We start from the raw sequence: 21,649 nt of genomic DNA on the forward strand, positions 1-21,649 counted from the left end.
CAGGGATGGAGCATTCACAACCTCCCTGGGCAACCCATTCCAGTGCCTCACCACCCTAACAGGAAAGAATTTCCTTGTTATATCCAGTCTAAACTTCCCCGGTTTAAGTTTTAACCTGTTACCCCTTGTCCTATAACTACAGTCCCTAATGAAGAGTCCCTCCCCAGCATCCCTATAGGCCCCCTTCAGATACTGGAAGGCTGCTATGAGGTCTCCACGCAGCCTTCTCTTCTTCAGACTGAACAGCCCCAACTTTCTCAGCCTGTCTTCATACGGGAGGTGCTCCAGTCCCCTCCCTGATCATCCTCGTGTCCATCCTCTGGACTTGTTCCAACAGTTCCATGTCCTTTTTATGTTGAGGACACCAGAACTGCACACAATACTCCAGGTGAGGTCTCACCAGAGCAGAGTAGAGGGGCAGGATCACCTCCTTCGTCCTGCTGGTCACGCTCCTTTTGACGCAGCCCAGGATACGGTTGGCTTTCTGGGCTGCAAGCGCACACTACAGCTGGCTCATGTTAAGTTTCTCATCAACCAGCACCCCAAGTCTTTTTCCACAGGGCTGAGTTTGACTGATCTATATCCAGCTATTTATTTGAAGAACAAAAAAAAAGGGGGGGGGGGGGGGGGGGTGTATATTAGAGGTATTCTGTGTTTACAATATTTCATACCTGAAATAACTTAGAAGTTCTTTATTTAGAATCGAGAGTTTTGATGGCTCTCCTCCTTTTCTAAAAAAGAATTAAAAAAAAAAACTCATTACTTTAGCTAGTACAGGTTGGAAATATTTCCATTTTATCCATGAAAAGCAGTGCATTTTCTGTGGAATAAAGTGTAAGCATGGCTTAGCCTAAGCCCTACATGGTAATGTAGTTTGTATTTGCTTTAAATTAAAATTAGCTCAAATACACTCAAAGAAGACATTTGAAATGTTCTGTGATTTAGCACATCAACAAATATTTGGGTACAGATATAGTCCATGTGTTGTTAAAAACTACAGTGCATCTGATACCTCTTACAGTATGGTATCATTAAAGGTATGTGTCCTAGGCTTATCCCCTAGTAATTACAATTATGGAATCATATTTGACCCCTCTAGCTCAAATTTGAGGTACTCTGGGTGTGTTCATGGATGGAACTTGCTTTTAAATGTACTAAATGCACTTTTTCTTGGGGCCACAAGAACTACCCTTGTGCTGCATCTGTACCATCCCCCCGAGGGTTTGCTAGAGGTGGCACGGGAAGGTCTGACGGGTCCCCTTCCTCCCTGCCGCTGCCCGGCTGCCCCGTCTGTGCTGTAGCACAACCACAGCGGCAGTGCTGGGCAGGTGAAGGGAGTGAGCAGCCGGATCAATGGACGTCAGGTTTTGCCGCATGTCCTGGCACCCGGTTGGTGCTAGGACCCAGGGTAGGATCAGCAGCGGCTCGGCGCTGTAACCTCGCTGCCTTCTATTTAAAGACTGCCCTGAGTCAGGAGAAGCGAGAGCTGCTGGGGATGACAGTTGCTTCAGGCAACCCTGGGGAGGGCAGGGTCGAGGGTAAAAATCACCGGCGAGGGCCTGAGCTGGGAAGGATATGGAGCGGAACCACAGAGCCGAGTGCGACAGGGCATCTGAGACCTCCTCCTTCATAGGGGATGAAGAAGAGGGAGAAGAAGAGGAGGAGGAGGAGGAAGAAGAAGAAGAAGAGGAGGAGGAAGAGTCTGTGGACCCAGAGGAAGCTGAGGAGCTGACTAACAGGTACTGCCTCCCCAGGGACTCACAGCCTTGGGGGGAGCTGGCAGTTGCACCCCAAAGTACGAGCCCAGGGAGATGCCAGGACTGGGGTGCAGTGCTGGTTGTAATGCCTTTCCCCGTCCTCTTCCCCAACTGCTGTGGGGATTTGGGGGGAGAGAAGGGGCTGTCTGTTAATTGGGTTTTTTTGGTTGGGTACGGCCGTAACTGAGTTTGTGCAATAGGTGCCTGCCCTGAGTTCCCTACAGGCTTTTCTATTTAAAGATCCTTTGGCGTGCCAGCTGAAGTGGCATCTCCCTCTACTCCTCCCTCCCTAGCTGACTGTTTGGCACATATCAATCTTAAAAATGCTCTGCAGATTAGCTAGTCAGGGAGAAAATGGTCAAAGATTACAATAGTGCATTGATTTTTTTTCCTTTTGACGCCCATTCTTCCTTCCCATTTGTCCCTCCCTCCCAAGTCTCTTCCTCCCCAAAAAGGAAAAAACCTTCCGTATGTCTCTCTCCACTGCCGGTTACAATTTGTGTGGCTGATTTTTGGGGTAAAATGAGAAATATTTTACCACTTTACTTTTTTCCTTCCTTTTTCCCCTTAAGTCTTGCACAAAACAGTTTGTTGTCCTAGCACTGCGGTCCTACCACCAGGAAAATAACAAGTGAGCCCGTGACTGGCCACCTAGCGCACGGCCCTGGTCCTGCGCAGAACGGGAGCCGTCTGCAACCTGATCCACACACACAGAGCACTCTGGCTGTGCCAGCGCTGCTGGCTTCGGAGCGAGACCGTGGGGCCTGAGAGTGCCCCGGCACATGTCGGGTTGCGAGATCTCCTCTCGAGTACAGCCTGTTGGGTTTGGGTGGATGCTGTAGGCAGGACCAAAGACATTACTGTTGTCAGGCATAGGTATCTCCAGAAGCTCTTCTTTTGAGAGAGAGATTTGGGTCATACAGTCCCTAAAACCTCACTGCTGTGGAGCTGTCCTGCATTTACAAACCACTCTTGGTGTATCAGTTCAAAGCACTTTCTGACATTACTGTAAGTTACTGGGAGAAAAAAGATGGCAAGAGAAAGTTGTGGAGTCTCTGCACAGTCTAACCCACCGCAGGTGCTGTGGGAATGAAAGCCAAACAGGGAAACACAGCCCAGGACAGCAGGAAAACCTCCTTGCAGAGGAAATAGAGAGCTGGTTTTCCAGAGAAAACACTGGGACACCCCCAGTATGTAATGCTGCATTTCTTCAGCGGTGTATGCTGTCTCTTCAGTCCTGTCCTGGCAGAGAGAGGGGTGATGTACTGAAAAACACTGCTTGAACGTGGGTGCAACTCCATGAGAAAACCCGTTGAAGATGCTGGAGTGGAGCTACTGGCTGGAGACAGCTAAAACACAACTGTGTGGACTCTGCAATTAAATGTGAATAAAACTCAAACTGTAAAACATGACTGGGAGCGGCTGACTTTCCCCTTAAAGAGAGGGAAATCTATGGAGCCTCACAGTTATTTACTGCTCGTGCTAGGACAGCTTCTCCATGAGTGTCTGTTAACAGCTCCCTGCAGCTGGGTCTTGCTGCTGGCTATCAGCCTGCACAGTGCAAACACGGGCACTACATCTCACTGCTTAATTAAAACACCAACCATTCCCTTTAGCTCTCAGTTATATTAAGCACTGCAGAGTTTATGTCTATCCTTAACTGCCTTACTAATAAGAGAGGCCAGAGTCTACCAGAGAGGTTTTTAACAGCTGTGCTCAATGGTAACTTTAAATCCATTTGAATAGTTTAATTAGGTTAAAGGCAATGTAAAGTTTGGGTTTGGCGTAGATATGGTGACTGCACCAGGCACTCAGCAGTGGCTCAGTGAGGTTAAATAAAACCGACTCTTCAACTGCTTAAATCTTGTTGCAAATGTCAGGCGGTTGTTGAGATTAAGGACTTCTCCTGTGCCGAGCGCCTGGGCAGGGCTCCTCGGAGGTGCTGGCTAACCACGAGCAGCTGGTCTGAGCCCCTGGGACATGCTCAGGCTGGAAGCTAATTATCTGTTGGCAAACAGGTTTGCAAGGCGCTGTTGCAGAACAGATCTCTGTGTCTGCGTGTGTGCTTTGAAAGTGCATTTTAGGGGAGGTGTGGCCGATATGCAAATTTGGCTGAAGACAGCCTGTCCTGGACACTGATTTATTTTTAACAACCCCGAGGTCTCTGCTGCTTTTGTCTCTCTCCTCTGCACACAGTTGAACAGTACCTGGTTGTGCAACATTGCAGTGAGTGGGGAAATTCCCTGTTGGCTCCTATCTCCAGCTTTCAAGCATGCTAAATAGCCTCATACCTGTTTTATAAGAGAGTTATGCAGCAAGATGACTCGCCCAAGGTCAGCAAGTACTGGTGTGAAAGAAGCAAAAGAGGCCTGTTGTTCCTCTGGGACACCAATGAGCCCTGACTGACCCACTCTGCTTCCACACCAGTCCCTCTGCTGCAGGACGGGGAATAAAATTGTGTCTGAGTTTATGACTTGCCCCCAGATTATGATGCATGCATGTAAAAAGCAGAAAAGTTTTGGTTTCACGTCTTTCTTACCCTTTTTGGTGTAATTTTTAAATAATTTGGTTTCCTAACACAGGTTTTTATGCAAGTAATGAGACTGACATGCAGCATCAGAACCTATTATAAAGATGTGATAAGGCATCATATCCTTGTCCGCATAAATCACTTGCTGGTCTCCAGAGGGTTCATGCAATATTTTCTTGCCTTTGGTTGTTTTACTGTGTGAGAAGGATTGTGGCAGGTGTCTTTTGTTTCTAGCTCCACATGGAGTGGATCGTCTAAACGGAAAATATTTTGAAAGCATGTATGGTGTGTTTTAAGGTAAACATGAATACAAAGTTAATAGGTTTTAATTTTTATATCGATAGACATGAGAATTAAGCCTAGCATACAGAAATACTGGTTAACTGGTTTGCAAACCTGTTGGAATATCTGTGTCTCTAACTGATGGTTGAGATGATCTGACACATTTCTGTCCCTCAGACAGCTCCCAAAAGATTTCGTTTTGCAGTGGGAAGGTCTCTGGATGTGTATGTGTGCAGGGCTTATGTAAAAATGGCTCTGTAGCCAATTTATACGTGTTTTCAGGAAGCTGGTTTACCTGGAATGGGTATGGGACTCATTTCATGATGACCTAGGGCCAGTAAATGGGGAGAAAATCCTGGAGTTCTGTATTATTATTATTATCATCATCATCATCATCATCTTTATTTGTGTTTATTGAAGCAGTACTTCCACAGGAAGATCATAGGTATGGAAGCCTTAGAGCTAAGTCTAGCTTAGCTCTAGGTGAAATGGATGAGAGGGCAAGCACAGTAAAGGGGACTGCCAGCCACGTGACAGATGCAGCAGCACCCAGGAGAGGAAAGAGATAGGATGATAGCAGATGGGATGGTGAGAAGGCGAGTGCTGGGGATTTGCCTTCCCTATGAAAAGTTTTCCATACCCTCCTCACAGCAGAGAAAGATGCAAGGAAAGGGGATGTGTGGGTTTTAGTTTCCTAAATGGGATGTGGCAGCACCTGCCTTGGGCTGGGAGGAAGGCTGCAGGTACTGGTGCAGCGAATGCAAGAGCAGAGGGAAGTGGAGGCTTCCCTTTGCCCTGCGCATGCTGTCTCCAGAATGGTGGGGCAGAGGCTCTGGCAGAAGGGCACAGGGAGCAGCTAGATGTGGTGGAAGATGGGTTTGCTGCAGCTGGCCACCCCACCACGCACCCCAGGCCCTGCTGGCACTGGTGACTGGGACCTCTATGTCTTGTGTCTCAGCAGCCTTTTAGATGATATTAACTGAGTCCTTGATAGAGGTCTGCCTTGCAGTTTGGGTCTGAAATAACACACGTCAAGGAGTTCCCTCTTACATCTCAAAGTGATTAAATCACAGTGTAAAGGAAGTCTTGCACCCAGACCTAAGTGTTTGTTCAATACCTGTGCTCCCTCCACAGCCTGTATGGTGGAAAATCCAGAATGCAGGAGCAAGGCAGACCTCTGGGGCACAGAGGTGCTGTGGGGTCTCAAGCAACATCTGAAGTTGCAACCAGCAATGCCAGTGGGCCATGCCATGAGCTGATGTCTGGAAGAAGAGACCAGCACCCCAGCAAATGTTCCTTCCCAGACATTTACAAGGGTCGGGCATGGAACAAAGTGTGTGAGAGAGGCCCAGCTCCTGGATCCCAGCTACTCTTAATAAAAATCAACTTTATATCAAAGCGAGCAGCTCTCTTACTGCTTTTAGCTAATTGTTCATTTGAACTTGGACAGATGCGTGTTGCCAGAAGGAGCATCAGAAGGAGCCAGAAGTATCAGAAGGAGCACACAGAAGGAAGAAGGAAGAAGGCTAACAAATGAAGGGCTGGGTTTAAAATAGTGGCTTTCTCTAGCTTCTTCTTCTCTTACTCTGAAGAAGAAGATGGACAAGCGGTAGCACTAGGAAATGCAGAGCAATAGGCAGAGACCTCACTGAGCATATTGACTGCTGTTGGGGGAAAGGAGCAGCATGGTAAAGGCAGAAGCTGCAGGAATTTACAGAACCACAAACACAGAAAAACAAGTATTTCCTTCAGCTGAGAAGGCAAGCTGGCCAATACCAGTGTCCACCCCTCTGCACTGTGCTGAAGTAGGAGCCTTCAGGGAATGAGAGATTTGTCACTGCACGCTGCTGCCACAGCTTGACATGTTGGTCATTTTATCGGGGTTGTTTTCAGCTTGCAAGGAACAAGCAGCAGCAAGTTTTGGTGGCAGCAGGAGTGACGAGGTCTGATGTGCAGAGAGTGAAGGGAGGCTCGGGGGGATTTTAGAAAGCTGGTGGCGTGCGGTGCTTCTTGCGGGCAGTCATGGTGTAGCACAGATGGACAGACCTCACTCAGCGTGTCTGAATGCAGCAGATGGGGAGGTGGAAACTCCTCTCTGGTACAATACATAAGGAAGCGTGTGCCCCGCCTGCCAGTCCGGACTAGAAACCTGTAATCCCCGTGGACAGGGCGCAGAAGTCATAGTGAGAAGCAGAGACCTGTGAGAAGCAGGGGAGGCAATAAGAAAAATTGGGTTCTGAGCCTTTAAGACAAGAAGCAAAGAACCAGTTGTCAGTGTCTCCAAGAATTAATAAAAGATTTGCACCAGTGCCCTAGGAGTGAACAAGCTGACAGCGCATGTGCCGGCAGGACTGGGTGTGAACTGTGCTTGGAAAACAGGTAGCACTGGCTCTTGTCCCTGGATGTCAGTGGCTTCCTGTCTGCATCTATGGATCTGAAACATGGCAATGGCAGACACCTCACTGACTAGAGAGGGATCTTTCAGCAACATCTACTTCATCTACTGTGCAACATGCAGATTGTGTATAAAACTAGGGCACCATTTGAAAGTGTATTGCAGGGAAATGTTTAACTTACGTGTCTTTCCTTCTGGCCTTGAAGATATAAAGCACCATCTCATTGTTGTGTAGAGGAATACGGATTGTGACTGCAACATTGGAAATGAGACAATGTTGTGACTATTTCAAGCTTTTTGCATAGGCAGGGCCAGGGCAGCCCATTCTTACTCACTATTAGCTGAAGTGGGAGTGCTGCTCTGTTCTGTGTGGGGTTTTATTTAATAACACCAGGTAGTGCAGAAAAATAGGTTTAAGTAACAGCTGAAAGCTTCCTTAGTACCGCTTTATTTTATTTATTCTATTTTTATTTTGCTATGCTTCAGACAGTCTAACACCAAGTCATGATGCCGGCAAAGAAAAAGCTAGCAGCAAAATTGGTATAGATTTGTTTGCCTTGCCTCTTCCTCTAACCTGTAAATTTTACCTTATGGAGCTAGCCTTGCGAGAGAGTGCTGCACCAAGGTAGATAATCCAGTGTACATTCTGGGGTTTGTATTTGTTTAAGGGTTGATTGGTTTTGTGTGCTTTGCTTGGCTAAGATGTGATTATTTAATATTGTGCTGTCAGAGTCTCTTTGAACTGTGGGCTTTAGTCCAAGCTGTCTTGCTGTGCATGGTCTCCAGGCCAGCCCAGTCACCACAGTTGGTTTTAAACCCCATCACTAGAAGAAGATACAACTGCCTGGTCAGGCTGCTCTCCCACAGGGTGACCTGTCTTCAGTTAGTCCTGAGGACATCAAGACAAATCCATGGGAAGATAAGACCAGCAGTCCCAAGTGTCAGGATTATCTTTCTGTTTGCAATCAATACTGAGCAGTTTTGCTGAGTGCCCTTCACAAGAGCTTTGCAGGGTTCGCTTGATGAAGTGATTATGGCTTTCCTCAGGGTTCCCTCTTCTCCTCCTTCAAAGACATCTGCCTTCTGCCAGGTGCTTTGTGCCCTCGAGAGCTGTGCTGACTGCTCCTCAGGGGTGTCCGCTGCCTCGGTGCTGGGTCGCAGCCCATGGCAGTTGGTCGGGCGGGTTCTGCTTCCCTGAGCACGTGATGAGGAGGCAGAATTCTTCAGCCTTGCTGAGGAGGTGCTTTACCCAAATTGTCTGGAAAGTGACCCTTCCCCTGCCCCGCGGAAGTAGGATGTCGTGGCCATAGGTTTACACTGTTCGATGGGATTAACAGACTTCACCACTTGGTGCACTGAAGCCTCTGCCTTTGTCAGCAGATACTCTGCCTTTTGTTCCATCACCTACTAATATGATTCCCTGAAATAAACTACTGTCTACTCAAGAAATACTAGGGTTGAGTGTTTTGATTACCTTTTCTATGCTTTTTTGTTGTAACTACTGCAACCTTAAATTAAATTTAAAAATAGCATAGTATTATGTCTTTTAATTGCTTTTACTATTCTTTAAGCTCTTATTTCCAAGACTGTTTTTCTTCTGTGTTTCCTGAAAATGTTTCTCTTGCCTTTTTTTAAATGAGAGATATTTGATTGCAGCATGTGATAGTGAATTGATTATTTATCATAATATCTAGAATTAGGTCTATAAAACATTGTTAATTTATTTTAGGGAGGGCTCAGTATATTTTTGTTGTTGAATATATTTCAAATTACTTAAATACGTAGAGTGTTTAGAAGATGAAACCCTAGGATATCTAGAGGATAGATTCTCTACTCCTTTGAGCACTGTAGAATCATTTACACTTTGGCAAAGCAAGTGTGGGTGCTATTAAAACTCTGACAGTATCTTGTAAGTGTTTAATGCAAAGTTTAAATTATACTGTGAGATAACCACACACTGGAGAATAGCCCCAGAATCAGTTCAATCTCACTTTGGCAAAACAAGGTCATATGAAAGACTGTTTTTCCTGCATTGTCGAGAGATTTAAACACTTCCCCTTCATAGAATTAACCTTGCAACATGCAGCTTTACAAAAATTTGTCTAAAATACATTTGTCAAAGGAAATACAATTTTGCTTATGCTTGTGTTTCAAAATTTATGCACATGAAGTATTTTTACATCTTCAAAAAGTATTTCTGTTTACTGCAGTAATTTAATTTGTTGTGTGTTTTTACAGCTTTGTTTTTCTCTTTTGTTTTTTTTTGTTTTTAGTTTAAAAGATGTTATCCAAAGTGAAGATGTGAAACCCAAGCTGCAGTACATCATGACTAACCCTTCCTTTTCTATGGTAACAGTTCAAAGTGAAGACAGCGGGATAACCTGGGAAACCAGCTCGAGCAGGTGTTCTACTCCCTGGGCCTCAGAAACTAGTACAACTTCTGATCTTTACAGCATGGAAAGTTCACCGGTAGGTTCTCCTCCAGGAAAAGTTATCTTTATTATGGATGAAGGTAAGATTGTTCGGAAAAGGAGGCGCAAACCTTCAAATAGGGCACCGATGGCTATGAGCCTGAAAGGAGGCCAGGGCAATAAAAAACGTGACTCTTCTGGAGTGCAGAGGCAAGAACCAAGAACTGTTCTAGGAGATGTGCAGGCCTCCGTGCTGAATGTTGAGCAGGTGGAAGCACAAGATACAGATGTGGAAATGGATGACAAAGAAGATGCAGAGGACATCGTAGAAGAGCCAGTAAAACGTGCTCCAATAAGATCAATATTTAGAGAGAATAGACTGAGAAAAGTAGGGCCAATCCTTGGAGGGCCAGTACAAGCTAGAATCCAGCTGTTCAACTCAATTTTTGGAGGGACTGCGCCAGACACTGGGGCATTGGAGAAAACCAGGATCCAGAGAAGCAGCTCAGTTTCAGGAGATTCTGAACAGTTCCTTGAAACATCAGTAAAAGAAAGATTGCAGAAGTTCCGTTCACTTTCAGAAGCAAAACATCCTAAACCTTTTCAGAGAATAAGAAGCAGAAATCTTGAAACACCATCGGAGAGAAGAAAGGAGCAAAGACAACAACCCACAGCACATGCAAATCAAAGCTATTCTTCACCAACAGTGCCCCTTGAAAAGTGGCTTACTGCTAAAGATGATGTTTCACCTGAAAATATTAAACCCACTAAAACGAAAGATAAACCAAGCAGATTTTCAAGCTTTGGTGGAGAAAAAACTCTTCAACATGAAGAAAGAAGAGACTCGGACAAGTCTGGAGAGAGAGACTGCCCTCCTGAAGAAGCCAGGAAGCCGCAAGATCATTCACCTGTGGCCAAAATACCAGAGCAAACAACTTCCATTTCATTACAGTCTGGTGATAAATCAGAGAAACAAGTGCCTCTTCCCTCGGCTGAAAATGCGAACAAGAAACCAGACCAATCCCTGCTAAAAGCATCGGATCATCTGGATGAACCGAAGGAGCAGGAACTTCAGCCCAGTTCTGCACCACAGTCTGTTTCAGACAATTTTGTGGAGGAATTAGATAGGCAAAGTACCCAGCATATTTTGCCTACAGCATCTGTGTCAGAACATCCTGAGTGGGAAGCACAGAAGTCAGCAGCTGAGTCTCACTTACCCAGTGCTCCATCAGCTAAATCCAAATATTCCACTCTATCTGAAACAAGACAGGAGGATGTTATTCCTCAGTCACCAGAAACTGCACAATCTGAGTCTGAACAAATGTTATTACCACATTCTGCAGATGAAACAGAGAAGAAAGAAACTGAGTATCCTTCAGCAACAACTACACTGTCAGAAACAGAGCCTCCAGGTCTATTGTATTCTGCTAAAAAGAAAGAGGATCAAAAGACCCCACCACTGGAAACCCAAAATGTTCACACAGAGAAGCAAACAAAGTCTGAACAAGACTTTTCATCCTCTCTTCAGAAAACAGAGAAGGAAAGAATCGAACTAAAACCACCTATTCCTGAAAAGATAGATTCTAAATATTTTGGCATTTCATATCCTGTTCACACAGAAACAGAAGAAACTCAGAAAACTCCAGCTATAAATAAAGCAGTAGGTTTGGATCACCCTGATTTTTCCATTGAAAAAACCAAACAAGCAGAGAATGTGCAAATGGAGATGAAGCATCCGGATTTCTCATATTTCAGCAAAAATCCTTTGGAATCAGAGAGGACACAGATGGAGACAGAACATCCAGACTTCTCTTTTCCCAAGAAGGAAACAGCAGAATTGGAGAGTGTGCAGATGGAGGTGGAGCATCCAGACTTTTCTTTTTCCAGGGAAGAAATGGAGAAATCAGAAAGTACACAACTTGAAACAGAGCACCCAGATTTCTCATATTCCAGAGGAGGAATGGTGGAATCAGAGAGTTCACAGCTGGAGACAGAGCATCCAGACTTTTCTTTTCCCAGGAAAGAACTGGAGAAATTGGAAAGTACGCAATTTGAGACAGAGCACCCAGATTTCTCATATTCCAGAGGAGAAATGGTGGAATCAGAGAGTTCACAGCTGGAGACAGAGCATCCAGACTTTTCTTTTTCCAGGGAAGAACTGGAGAAATTGGAAAGTACGCAATTTGAGACAGAGCACCCAGATTTCTCATATTCCAGAGAAGAAACAGTGCAATCAGAGGGTTCACAGCTGGAGATGGAGCATCCAGACTTCTCTTTTTCCAGGGAAGAAAGAGAGGATTTGGAAAAGGTACACCTGGAGACAGAACACCCAGATTTCTCATATTCCAGCAAAGAAATTGCAGAATCAGAAAGTGGACAATTGAAGATGGGGCACCCAGATTTGCCATATTCCAGAGAAGAAATGGAAAAATTGGAGAATGCACAGATAGAGATGGGTCATCCAGACTTCTCTTTTTCCAGGGAAGAAGTGGAGAAATCAGAAAGTGCACAGCTAGAAATGAAACACCAGGAGTTTTTCTTTTCTGGGGGAGAAACAGAGACAGAAAAATCTGTTCCTTTTGAACTGGAACAGCCAGAGTCTTATTCCCTTGAAGAAGCAGAGCAAGAAGAATCAGCACAGCTCGCACAGGTATCTTCAGATTTATCATGTTTGATGGAAGAAGCAGAGAAAGAAAACACTACAGAAATCCAGCTGGTACATCCAGATAAAGCTGAGACACAGAAAACTGGTTATATGGAAACAACACATTCGGATTTACCATATCCCATGAACAAATCAAAGCAGCAAGAACTGGCAGAAGCAGATTTGGACAATTCTCGTGCATCATATTTTGGTGATAAAGGAGAACAGCTGCAGCCTGTACAGCAGGATTCACAGCCTAGAGGTAAGCTGTATTCCTGTGCCAAGGGAGTGCAAGGAGAAACTGCTCAACTGCACTCAGAGCACCTAGTGTTGTCACATTCTCCTGGAAAAGAGCAGCGACATAAAACCTCACAGCTGAGGGCAGAACAGCCAGAGACATCATATTCCACTGGCAAAACAGAACAACAGGAAATACTGCAGCCAATGTTGGAACAAGGAGATTCACCATATTCCCAGGGAGAAACAGCACAGGAAACTGTACAAAGAGACTCAGAAGGCCCAGAGCCATCACGTTTTTTTAGTAAAGAGCAGCAACATGAAAATGTACAACTAGCTTCAGAAAATCAGGGTTTCTCATTTACCACTGGAGAAGTAATGCAAGAAGGAGTGGAGACAGCATCTTTGGTGTCCTCTCATACGACTGACAGCACAAAGCCCTGGGAAGTGGCACAGATGGAGCAGGAGCAGTTGCTTCCCTCCTGTTCCACTCCTGGTAGTCAGCAACAAGAAACACCACCACTGGACATGGTCCAGCCAGATATATCATATTCCTCTGGCAGAATGGAACAACAAAATATAGTACAAAGAGAGCTGGAACAGCAGGAAACAGCCCAACAAAAAGCTATGCAAATGGAAATGGAGTATTCGGATTTGGCAGAAAGTTGGCGGAAAGAAGAGCCACATGTCATAGACCAAATTACTTTGGCACAGCAAGAAATAGCTGAACCAGAGCTAGCGCATCCATCTTTGCCATATTCTTCCAGTGAAAAAATACAAGAAGAAATGCAAACAGAGGCTGCATATCAGGAACAGACATTTTATGTAAGTACAGAAATGCAGGAGGAAATGACACAACACAAATTAGAGCAACCATTTCCTTCACATTTTACTGGCAAAACAGAGCAACAAGAAATAGTACTTCGAGAGCTGGGGCAAACATTTTTGCCATCTTCCAGTGGAAAAGAAGCTCCATTGGAAATGGAAATGAGCTCAGAATATCTAGATTTGTTCAGCAAAGCTGAACAACAAGAAAAAAAGTTGAAACATCCGACCTTACTATTTCATTTGAAGCAGCAAGAAACTGCACCAGTGGTGATGGAACATCCAGATTTTTCATGCAACAGTGGTGAAACAAAACCAGGCAACATCGCAGAGCCTGAGTGGGGACAATCAGAGCTCTCACACTCCAAGAGAGAAACACGACAATCAGAACATTTGGATTCACCAGGAACCCTGGGTGAAGAAGTACAAGATGAAAGAATGGAAGTAGAATCTGAATACCCAAATTTGTCATGTTCCAATAGCCAAAGAAGCCAGCAAGAAACTTCACAACTGGATTCAAAATATCCAGACTTACTATTTTCCTTTAGTAAAGCCCAGGAACAAGAAGCTGAAGAGTTTGAGTCTAAAAATCAAGAATTGCCTGAAGTGGCCAGAAAAAGAGCTTCTCCCCCAACAGCACAAATAGATTCAAAATATCCAGATTTGACATATTACCATGGCAAACCAAATGATCCAGAAATTGCAGCATGGGAAATGAAGCATCCTGATTTGTCGCATTCCACTGATGAGACAAGCCAACAAGAAGTAGTACTGTTGGATCAGAAACAGAGAAAAACTTCTGTTGGCAGAGAAAAGCAGAAGCAAACCACAACACAACAGTCAGAGCAAGACAAGTTATCACATACTCCTGGTAAAACAGAACAATTAAAACATGCCCAGAAAGACTTGGAACAACCAGATTTATCATTTTCCATTGACAGGTCAGATGATGAAATGGCATCACAAGAGGCAGAGCACACTGATGCGATATATCCTCTGGACAACACAGAGGTACAACGAAGAGTACGAGAAACAGAGCAAACCTACCCCTTTGGAAAAGCAAAGAAAACAGTTCAGCCAGAAGTGGAAATTCCACATTTGGCCCATTCTGCGGGTTTGGCAAAAGAAGAAGAATTGGCAGAACCAGGGCAGGGAGGTTGCAACTTGCCTTATTCCCTTTCCAAAGCAGGAGGATTGCAAACTGCGCAGGTGAAACCTAAACAGCCTGTTCCCTTGACATGTTCCCTTGACAAAGAGCAGGAAACGACTCAGCTGGGGTTGCAACAGCCAGGTGCATTCTATGTTCATGACAAAACAGAGCAACTCCCACCTGCCCAGCTGGAGCTGGGCCATGCAGACTTGGCATCCCCTGCTGACACAGTGGGTCTGCGAGGGATGGAGCATACAGTCTTGGCATGCCCTAACAAGGGACAGTTTGTCAGCAGAGCAGAGCATCCAGGAGCTGCAGAAGAGAAACTAAGAGCCCCAGATGCATCATCTCATAGTGGGAAAGTGGAGCAAAGAGAAATGGCAAAACCACAGCCGAGGCATCCTGATTTACCATATTTCATTGATAAAACACAAACACAAGAAACTACACAACTGGTGTTAGGAAATCCAGATACATCACCTTGGCCAGGCAAAACAGAACAAGCACAAACTGCACAAGAGGAGCAGCCAGGCTTCTTGCATTCTTTCAAAAAAGGTGGACAAGGCAAGAAAGCACAGCCAGAACTGGGACATTCACAGTTATCTTACTCTGTTAGTGAAGCAGAACAAGAAACTGCACATGCAAAATCAAGCTGTTCAGATTTATCTGCTAGCAGATTAGAACACCATGAAATCATAGAATCAGAGGCAGAAATAATGGATTTATCATGTTCAATGGATGAAACACAGCAACATCAAATTGCTGAAGTGGATTTGGAGTATCCAGATATATTGCATTCCACTGGCGCTGAACAACAACATGAAAAGATTCAATCAGAGCAGGACCAGCCAGGTGATTTTTCATCATCTCTGAGCAGAGAAGAGCAATGGGAAGATGGAGGAATGCAGGCAGAACACCATGAGCTGCAGTGCTCTATGGGGAAAGCAGAAGGCCTGAAAAATTCTCAAGCAAGATCAAAATATACAGATTTGTCATTCTCTGTTGGCACAGCAGAACCTCATAAAATGACACAGGCAGAGTTGAAAGGACATGATTTGCTGCAGCCTTCTGTCAAAACAAAACCATCATGGGCTGCCCCACTGGAGTCTGAACATCCAGATATCTCAGATGCCACAAAAGTACAGAACCCTGATTTGTCCTCTTCTGTTAGTGAAGAAAAACGACATACACAACTGAAGATCAAACAGGAGAGGCGAAGCTGTACGTTATACCCAGAAGAAACAGTACGACTGAAATTGCAACAGCCAATGTTTTCAGGTTCTCATGGCAAAGCAGAACAATCATATAGGGCCGCACTGGAAGGGGAATTCCCAGAATTCTTGTATTCCTCTGGCAAAAAAGATCAACAAGAAATGGCAAAACAAGAGTTGGAGCATTCAGATTTATCATATTCCACTCATAAACCGCAGCAACAAGAAACCACACAACTTGGGTTAGGACAACCAGAGTTACCATCTTCCCCTGGGAATACAGAACAACCACAAACTGTTCAAATGGAAGCAGAGCATCAGGACATGCCACATTTCACTGGCAAAACAGAACAGCAAGGAACAGCCCAAACAGAGCTTGAGCATCCATATTTGTCATATTCTAGTGACAAAACAGAGCAGCCAGCAGCTACACAGTGGAAATCAGAGCAGCCTGTAAGACCCCATCCCATTGGAAAAACAAAGCAACAAGGTATGGCACATCCAGAGTGCGAGCTTCCCAGTTCATTATATTCTGCTTGTGAAACACTGTCACAAGAAGCAACACAAATGGACTTAGAACAAGATTTAACATGCGCCTTTGGTAAAACAGATGAAATCCAAATTGAGCAAGGTGAACTGGAACATACAAGTTCATTGCATTTTTCTGACAAAAGAGAACAAGAAATGGTATCACCAGAGTTATGGCATCCACAGCTATCTTGTCCTGTTAGAGGAACAGAAGAGAAAGCTACTCCTCGGAAACCAAACTATCCAGATGTTTCATATTCTACTGGTCAACAGGAGTGCCATGAAATTGAGCAACCAAAGGTAGAAGAAATGGATATATCCTATCCAGCTGGCAATTCAGAGCACTCGAAACCTTGCCAAGAAGTATTGCAACAGCAAGAGCTTTTGGAGTCCTTCAGCAAAGTAGAGGAAAAGGGAATGGCCCAGCCTGGCTTTTTGCAGTCCCTTAGTGAAGAAAAGCAAAAACCAGCTTCACAGCTGGACTTAGTGCAACCAGGTTTATCACATTCACTTGCCAAACCAGAAGAACAGGAAACCACACAAGCAGGGTTTGTACCTTCTGATTTTTCATATTCCACAGGAAAATCAGAGCAGTCACAACCAGAAGAACTAAAATCAGAATGTCCAGATTTCTCATATCCTCTTGGCAAGGAAGAAACTCATGAAATGAAGCCACCAGATTTATTGCATTCCCATGGCAAAGAAGAACAACCACAGACTGCCCAGCTGGGACATCCAGAGACACCATATTTCACGGGTAAAACAGAGCGGACAGATGGGGCCCAAACTGAACTGCAGAGCACTAATTTGCAGTACTCTGTTGTTGATACAGAGCAACCAGAAAAAACTTCTGTATCATATACCTCTGGCAGCATTAAGGAGCTTGAAACTGCAAAACTTGACTTTGAGCGATCGGATTTATTATGTTCTACTGACAAAGTAGAAAAGCATGAAATGACCCTACTGAGAGCAGGACATTCAGAGAAGCAAGACAGTGGGCCTACTTCATTTCTAACTGCTCAGCTGGAGACTGAACAACAAGATTTTTCCTTTTACACTGAGGAAGCAGAGAGTAAAAAAATTCAACTGTATTCATCTCTTACTGAACACACAGTGCCTTTGGGTGTTTCACGTTCTGTCTCTGAAACAAAACCAGAAGGAAGTCCAAAGTCTTCATCTGTAACTGGAGACCTGTCCCCCAAGCACTTAGATTTATCTTACACCTGTTGTAAAACAGAGCAGTCAGAAACTGCTCAGCCTGAGTCAGGCTTCTTCTTTGTAAGAAAAGAAACAGAGAATACAAAAAATGAACATTTGCCTTTGGCTGCACAGTCAGAGGCTGAACATGTAAATTTACCTGAAATGGAGAGAGAACAGCCTCCGCATTACTTCCATACATCTATGCAATTAGAATCTGAACAGTTAAATTTACCATATTCTACAGATAAAACAGAAACTCCAGAAAGTCAAGATTATTTAACTGTACCTTCAAAAATGGGGTCTGGACCTCCAGTTCCATTTTATTCAGCTGATGAAACATCTCGGCAAGAAATTCCACCTTATTCAAAACTAGCTTCTGAGTATTTGGTTCCCACATGGTCCTTTGCTGAACAAGAAAAGCAAAGCATGCAGCCAGTTATTTCACAGTCTGCACAATCAGAGCGTAAACATGTAATTCCACCATATGATGACAAAGAATTGCAGAAAACTCAGCTCTGTTCACCTAAACCATCAAGCCTGCAGACAGTGCAGTTGGAGAGTACATCTCTAATGCACACACAAGGCCCAGATGGGCAACAACCTCAAGATAGTTTGTTGGACCCAAAATATTTGTCATCAGAGCAGCTCATAAATCCCCCTGAATTCCCTACTGAGCAAGATAAGCAAGAAATGCAACCTGATGTGCAGACAGTGACAAGGTTGGTGACCACAAAGTCAAAGGTAACTGCTGTAGCAGACTGGCAAGCAGTGTTACCAGAGTCATTTGTACCTTTTCAAGCATTACCTGAAAAGTCAGTATCCGTGGCTTTCACTGATGATGAAGAGAAACAAAATATTCCACCTGTATCTGAGGTAGTAGGCATGCTTGGAAAGCAATCTAACACAGTTTCAGGCATTTATAGTGAAGGAGAGTATAGACATGAAATGCAACGATATTTTGCAGACCAAAAGCATGCATCCTTAGAGCATCTGGGAGCTGCTTCATCAGATCTTGTGAATGAAACTGTGACACAAAAACCTCAACATTATTATGAGGGAAGCCTTTCTTCAGCAGAGAGGAAGTCCATTAGCTCTAGTTCTGATGAAAAGCAGGAGCCAGATACTCCATCCTTTGGGCTAGCTAGCTGGCTGGCAGAAGAGGTGAAGGCTCGCTCAATTAGTCCAATAAGAGCTGCAGAAGTAGACAGGAGAGAAGATCAACTTTCTCCAAATGAAACTTCTGAACTTGGATTGAAACAGTTCCCAGCTGGAAGTTGCACAGAACTTACAGTTCATGGTGCTACAAAGAATATAGGACATATATTTAAAGTTTCTAGTTCTGTGTCAAGTGCAATTTCGTATGGAATGTCCTCAGACACTAATCACAGAACACAGAGGTATGATATACCATTTCTGGTAGGAGATAATCCAGGTCCAGATAAAGTTCCAGAGCATGAAACTAGTACTGGAAACCCTGCAAAAATGGAAGCAATGAAACATCCAGAGGTAGACACTGTATCTGAAGTGCCTGAACATTACCTGAAAGGAAAAGAGGAAGAAACAGAGCAAGCAAGTGTTTTAGAAGGCAGTCAGCATGCTCCAGAGACTACTGAACAAAAAGATTTGTTTAATATCATTTCAGAAGGTTATGAAATACTCAATATTCATGTTCCTACACATATTTCTTCTGTGGATCAAGAAGAAAGTAAATACATGCCAGATAAACTAGAATACTTAGAAACAAATCCTTCATTTAAAAGAAAAGTGGCTGATGATAGCCATAGAGCTCAAGCTTCTGCAACAGCCACAGAAATTTCAGAAAGTTCAGTGTTGGGAAAACCTGCAAGCCATGAACCAAAAGAACTGGTGAAAAATGATGATGTTGGAGAAACTGAAGAAATGCAAGAAAATCCCATGTTGACAGAAAACAATGATTATGCAGTGTTGGATCCTAATAATGGTATGGCTGATATGGATTATTTTGAAAAATATACTTTGATTGATGACAAATCCCAAGTTAAGCCACATTTTGAAAGACCAAGGTCATTGTTTCTTGTGACAGAAGATCCCAATGAAGCTGTGGAAGAAACCACGTCTTTTAAAGAAAGCACTGAGGGAGATACTTTGGAAGAGGAGTTTTCCTTACTTGAGGATCTGGATGAAGTCTTCTATGGTACGGTGAAAGGAGAAAGCAAAATTCAGTCTTATGCAGATGTTTCAAATCCTTTACCTTTACAGAAATCAGTTGATACTAGCAGCAAAAGTGCTACAACTTTAGAAGATGAACGGAAGTCACCAGGGACCCCGCTCTTTGATTCAGAAGAAGGAGTGCTAGAAAGATCTCTGTTGTTCCCTACCACTGTTGCTGCAGTTAATCCAGAGCTTCTAGAAGAGCCACCTGCTCTGTCATTTTTATATAAGGACCTCTATGCAGAAGCAGTAGGAGAAAAGACAAAGGATGAGACTCCCTCTGATGAGGAAAGTGGTAATTCTAATGCATCTTTCCCTAGTAGAAATTCAGACACAGATGATGGAACAGGAATATATTTTGAAAAATACATTCTTAAAGATGAAATTCCAAGCAAGGCCACAAGGCCTGAAAAAGATCAGATGCCAGAAGATGAATCCTTTAGTGGAGGAATTTCAGTTCAGATTCCTGAGGACAAACACAAACAGGGTCCTGGTAATTTTGAGCATGTCAGAACTGAGGTTCTGCCTGAAATGAGTGTTGTGGAGAGAGGGAACATCCAGATTGACAGTGACATTAAAGCAACAATTTGCAAACCAATGCATGCCATTCCTTTTGGAAGCAATGTAGTTCTTTCAGGTGCAAGAACTGACATGAGTGAACAAAGAGAAGAAGAAAATGTACCTGTAGAAACAACTGAAGAGCTGCCAGAGCAATCAAGTCATCAAGTGTATGGTCAACCAGCGGATTATCAGGCAGCTACATATCAAGAAGCTGGTGATAAGCAGGAACAACAGCACAATGTAACAGCAGTTCCTCAAATGGAAAAATATGTCCCTTTTGTCAGGGCTCCTGTTGAAGACAGTGAAGATGATCAATATACTCAAGAAAATCTTTACTGTGTCCCCACCATTCAGCAAGCAGAGAAACCAGACACTCAGCAAAGAGAGGAGCAGCACCCTGACGTTTATGAAGATCTTGCTGAGTCAATGGACTATGATGTAATTACACAAGAAGAACTTCTGCAAGATGAAATATCATCTCAATTAACACATGAGGAGCTATTGTTTGAAGACAGGGACTCCTTTGAGCATGCTGGTGATAGTTATGAATTTGTTGATGAACCAGAGCAAAGAACACCTGTTGAACTTGAAGATTCAGGCTTTGTGGTGATGTATCCTGAAAAATCAGCAACAAACATTCCTCAAGTTGAAAGCCCAAAAAGAGAACTAAAGAAAGTGCAAGCAGACACATATTGTTACCACTGCAAATGCCCGATATCTGCTATTGACAAGCTTTTTGGAGAACATAAAGACCATGAAGTTACAACACTAGATGATGCTGCAACCAAGATGAAGGTAAGAATTAATTTGGGTGAGGGATGGAGATACTGAGGCAAATTTCTCCAGACCTCCTGTGTTTTCAGGGAAGAAACTTCAGAGAGCCGTTCCGAGTCTAAGTCACAGTATCTATGAAACAAAAACTATTCCTAAAGACCTGTTAGAGATCTTGAAGGGAGACTATCCTATTAAGGTATTCTCAAGAGTCCTAAGCTTGATAAGCTGTTATTTTTATTTGTTCAGAAATTTGAATGACTTTGTTTATATGTAGCTGTTACCAGACTTCTCACCTTTTAGCCTCCTCACCTGTGTAAGTTTGTTCTGGTTTCTGTGTGTAAAGGGAGAAAGAGTGTTGTTTCTATGAAAAGGTAATTTTAGTAAAGGCTGTTCATTTCACCTGACAAGGTAGAGAAACCTCCATATATGGGGAGCAGTATCATCATAAATACTCCCTGTCCTAGTTACTTGTATTGGTTGTTTGGAGATGTTAGATAAGTTACACAGATCTGTTGAAACACCATCCTCATTTGCTGTTCAGTTCATATTCTTTTCTGCCAGTAGTGTTTTAGCTGTAGCACAGGTAAGACAAAACCTATTTTTTTCCACTATCGCTAAGCTGTACCACTCTAAAAGACAGATAAAAATACCCTCCATTTCAATAGCCCAGTCCTTTGCTATAAATATTAGTGAAAATGCTTTCATTCCTGCAAAGCTATTCTTCATTAAATAGCAGTTCTTGTGAAAACAACATGCATGTGGTGTTTCACTTTTCCCATATCAGATTTGTTCAGGTACAAATATACAAATGTTCCTTTCTTGTTTACCAGCTATTTAATCTCACCCCAGTATCTGAAAAGTGAGGTCTCTTTCCTGGCACATGTTTGGTTGATGGTAACACAAATTTTGTATAATTTCACTAAAATTCCAGAAGGACTTGTATCAATAGTATTT

At 43.6% G+C, this 21,649-nt stretch overlaps 1 protein-coding gene across 1 annotated transcript in view; it reads left to right on the forward strand.

Annotated features, from left to right (window-relative positions):
* The first annotated feature begins 1,440 nt into the window (after positions 1–1,440).
* Positions 1,441–21,649, forward strand: part of CMYA5 (cardiomyopathy associated 5) — a 46,705-nt gene continuing 26,496 nt past the window's right edge. The window contains exons 1-2 of the mRNA XM_061475867.1: positions 1,441–1,739; positions 9,238–20,716. Of these exons, the coding sequence (XP_061331851.1) occupies positions 1,576–1,739; positions 9,238–20,716 (11,643 nt within the window). The 5' untranslated portion in view covers positions 1,441–1,575. The remainder of the gene's footprint in view (positions 1,740–9,237; positions 20,717–21,649) is intronic.

The sequence above is a fragment of the Pezoporus flaviventris genome, unplaced genomic scaffold (genome assembly GCF_033815535.1).
Source record: "Pezoporus flaviventris isolate CSIRO_AGI_PZ_B2104156 unplaced genomic scaffold, CSIRO_AGI_Pfla_v1 ptg000090l, whole genome shotgun sequence".
NCBI classification, from domain to species: domain Eukaryota; kingdom Metazoa; phylum Chordata; class Aves; order Psittaciformes; family Psittacidae; genus Pezoporus; species Pezoporus flaviventris.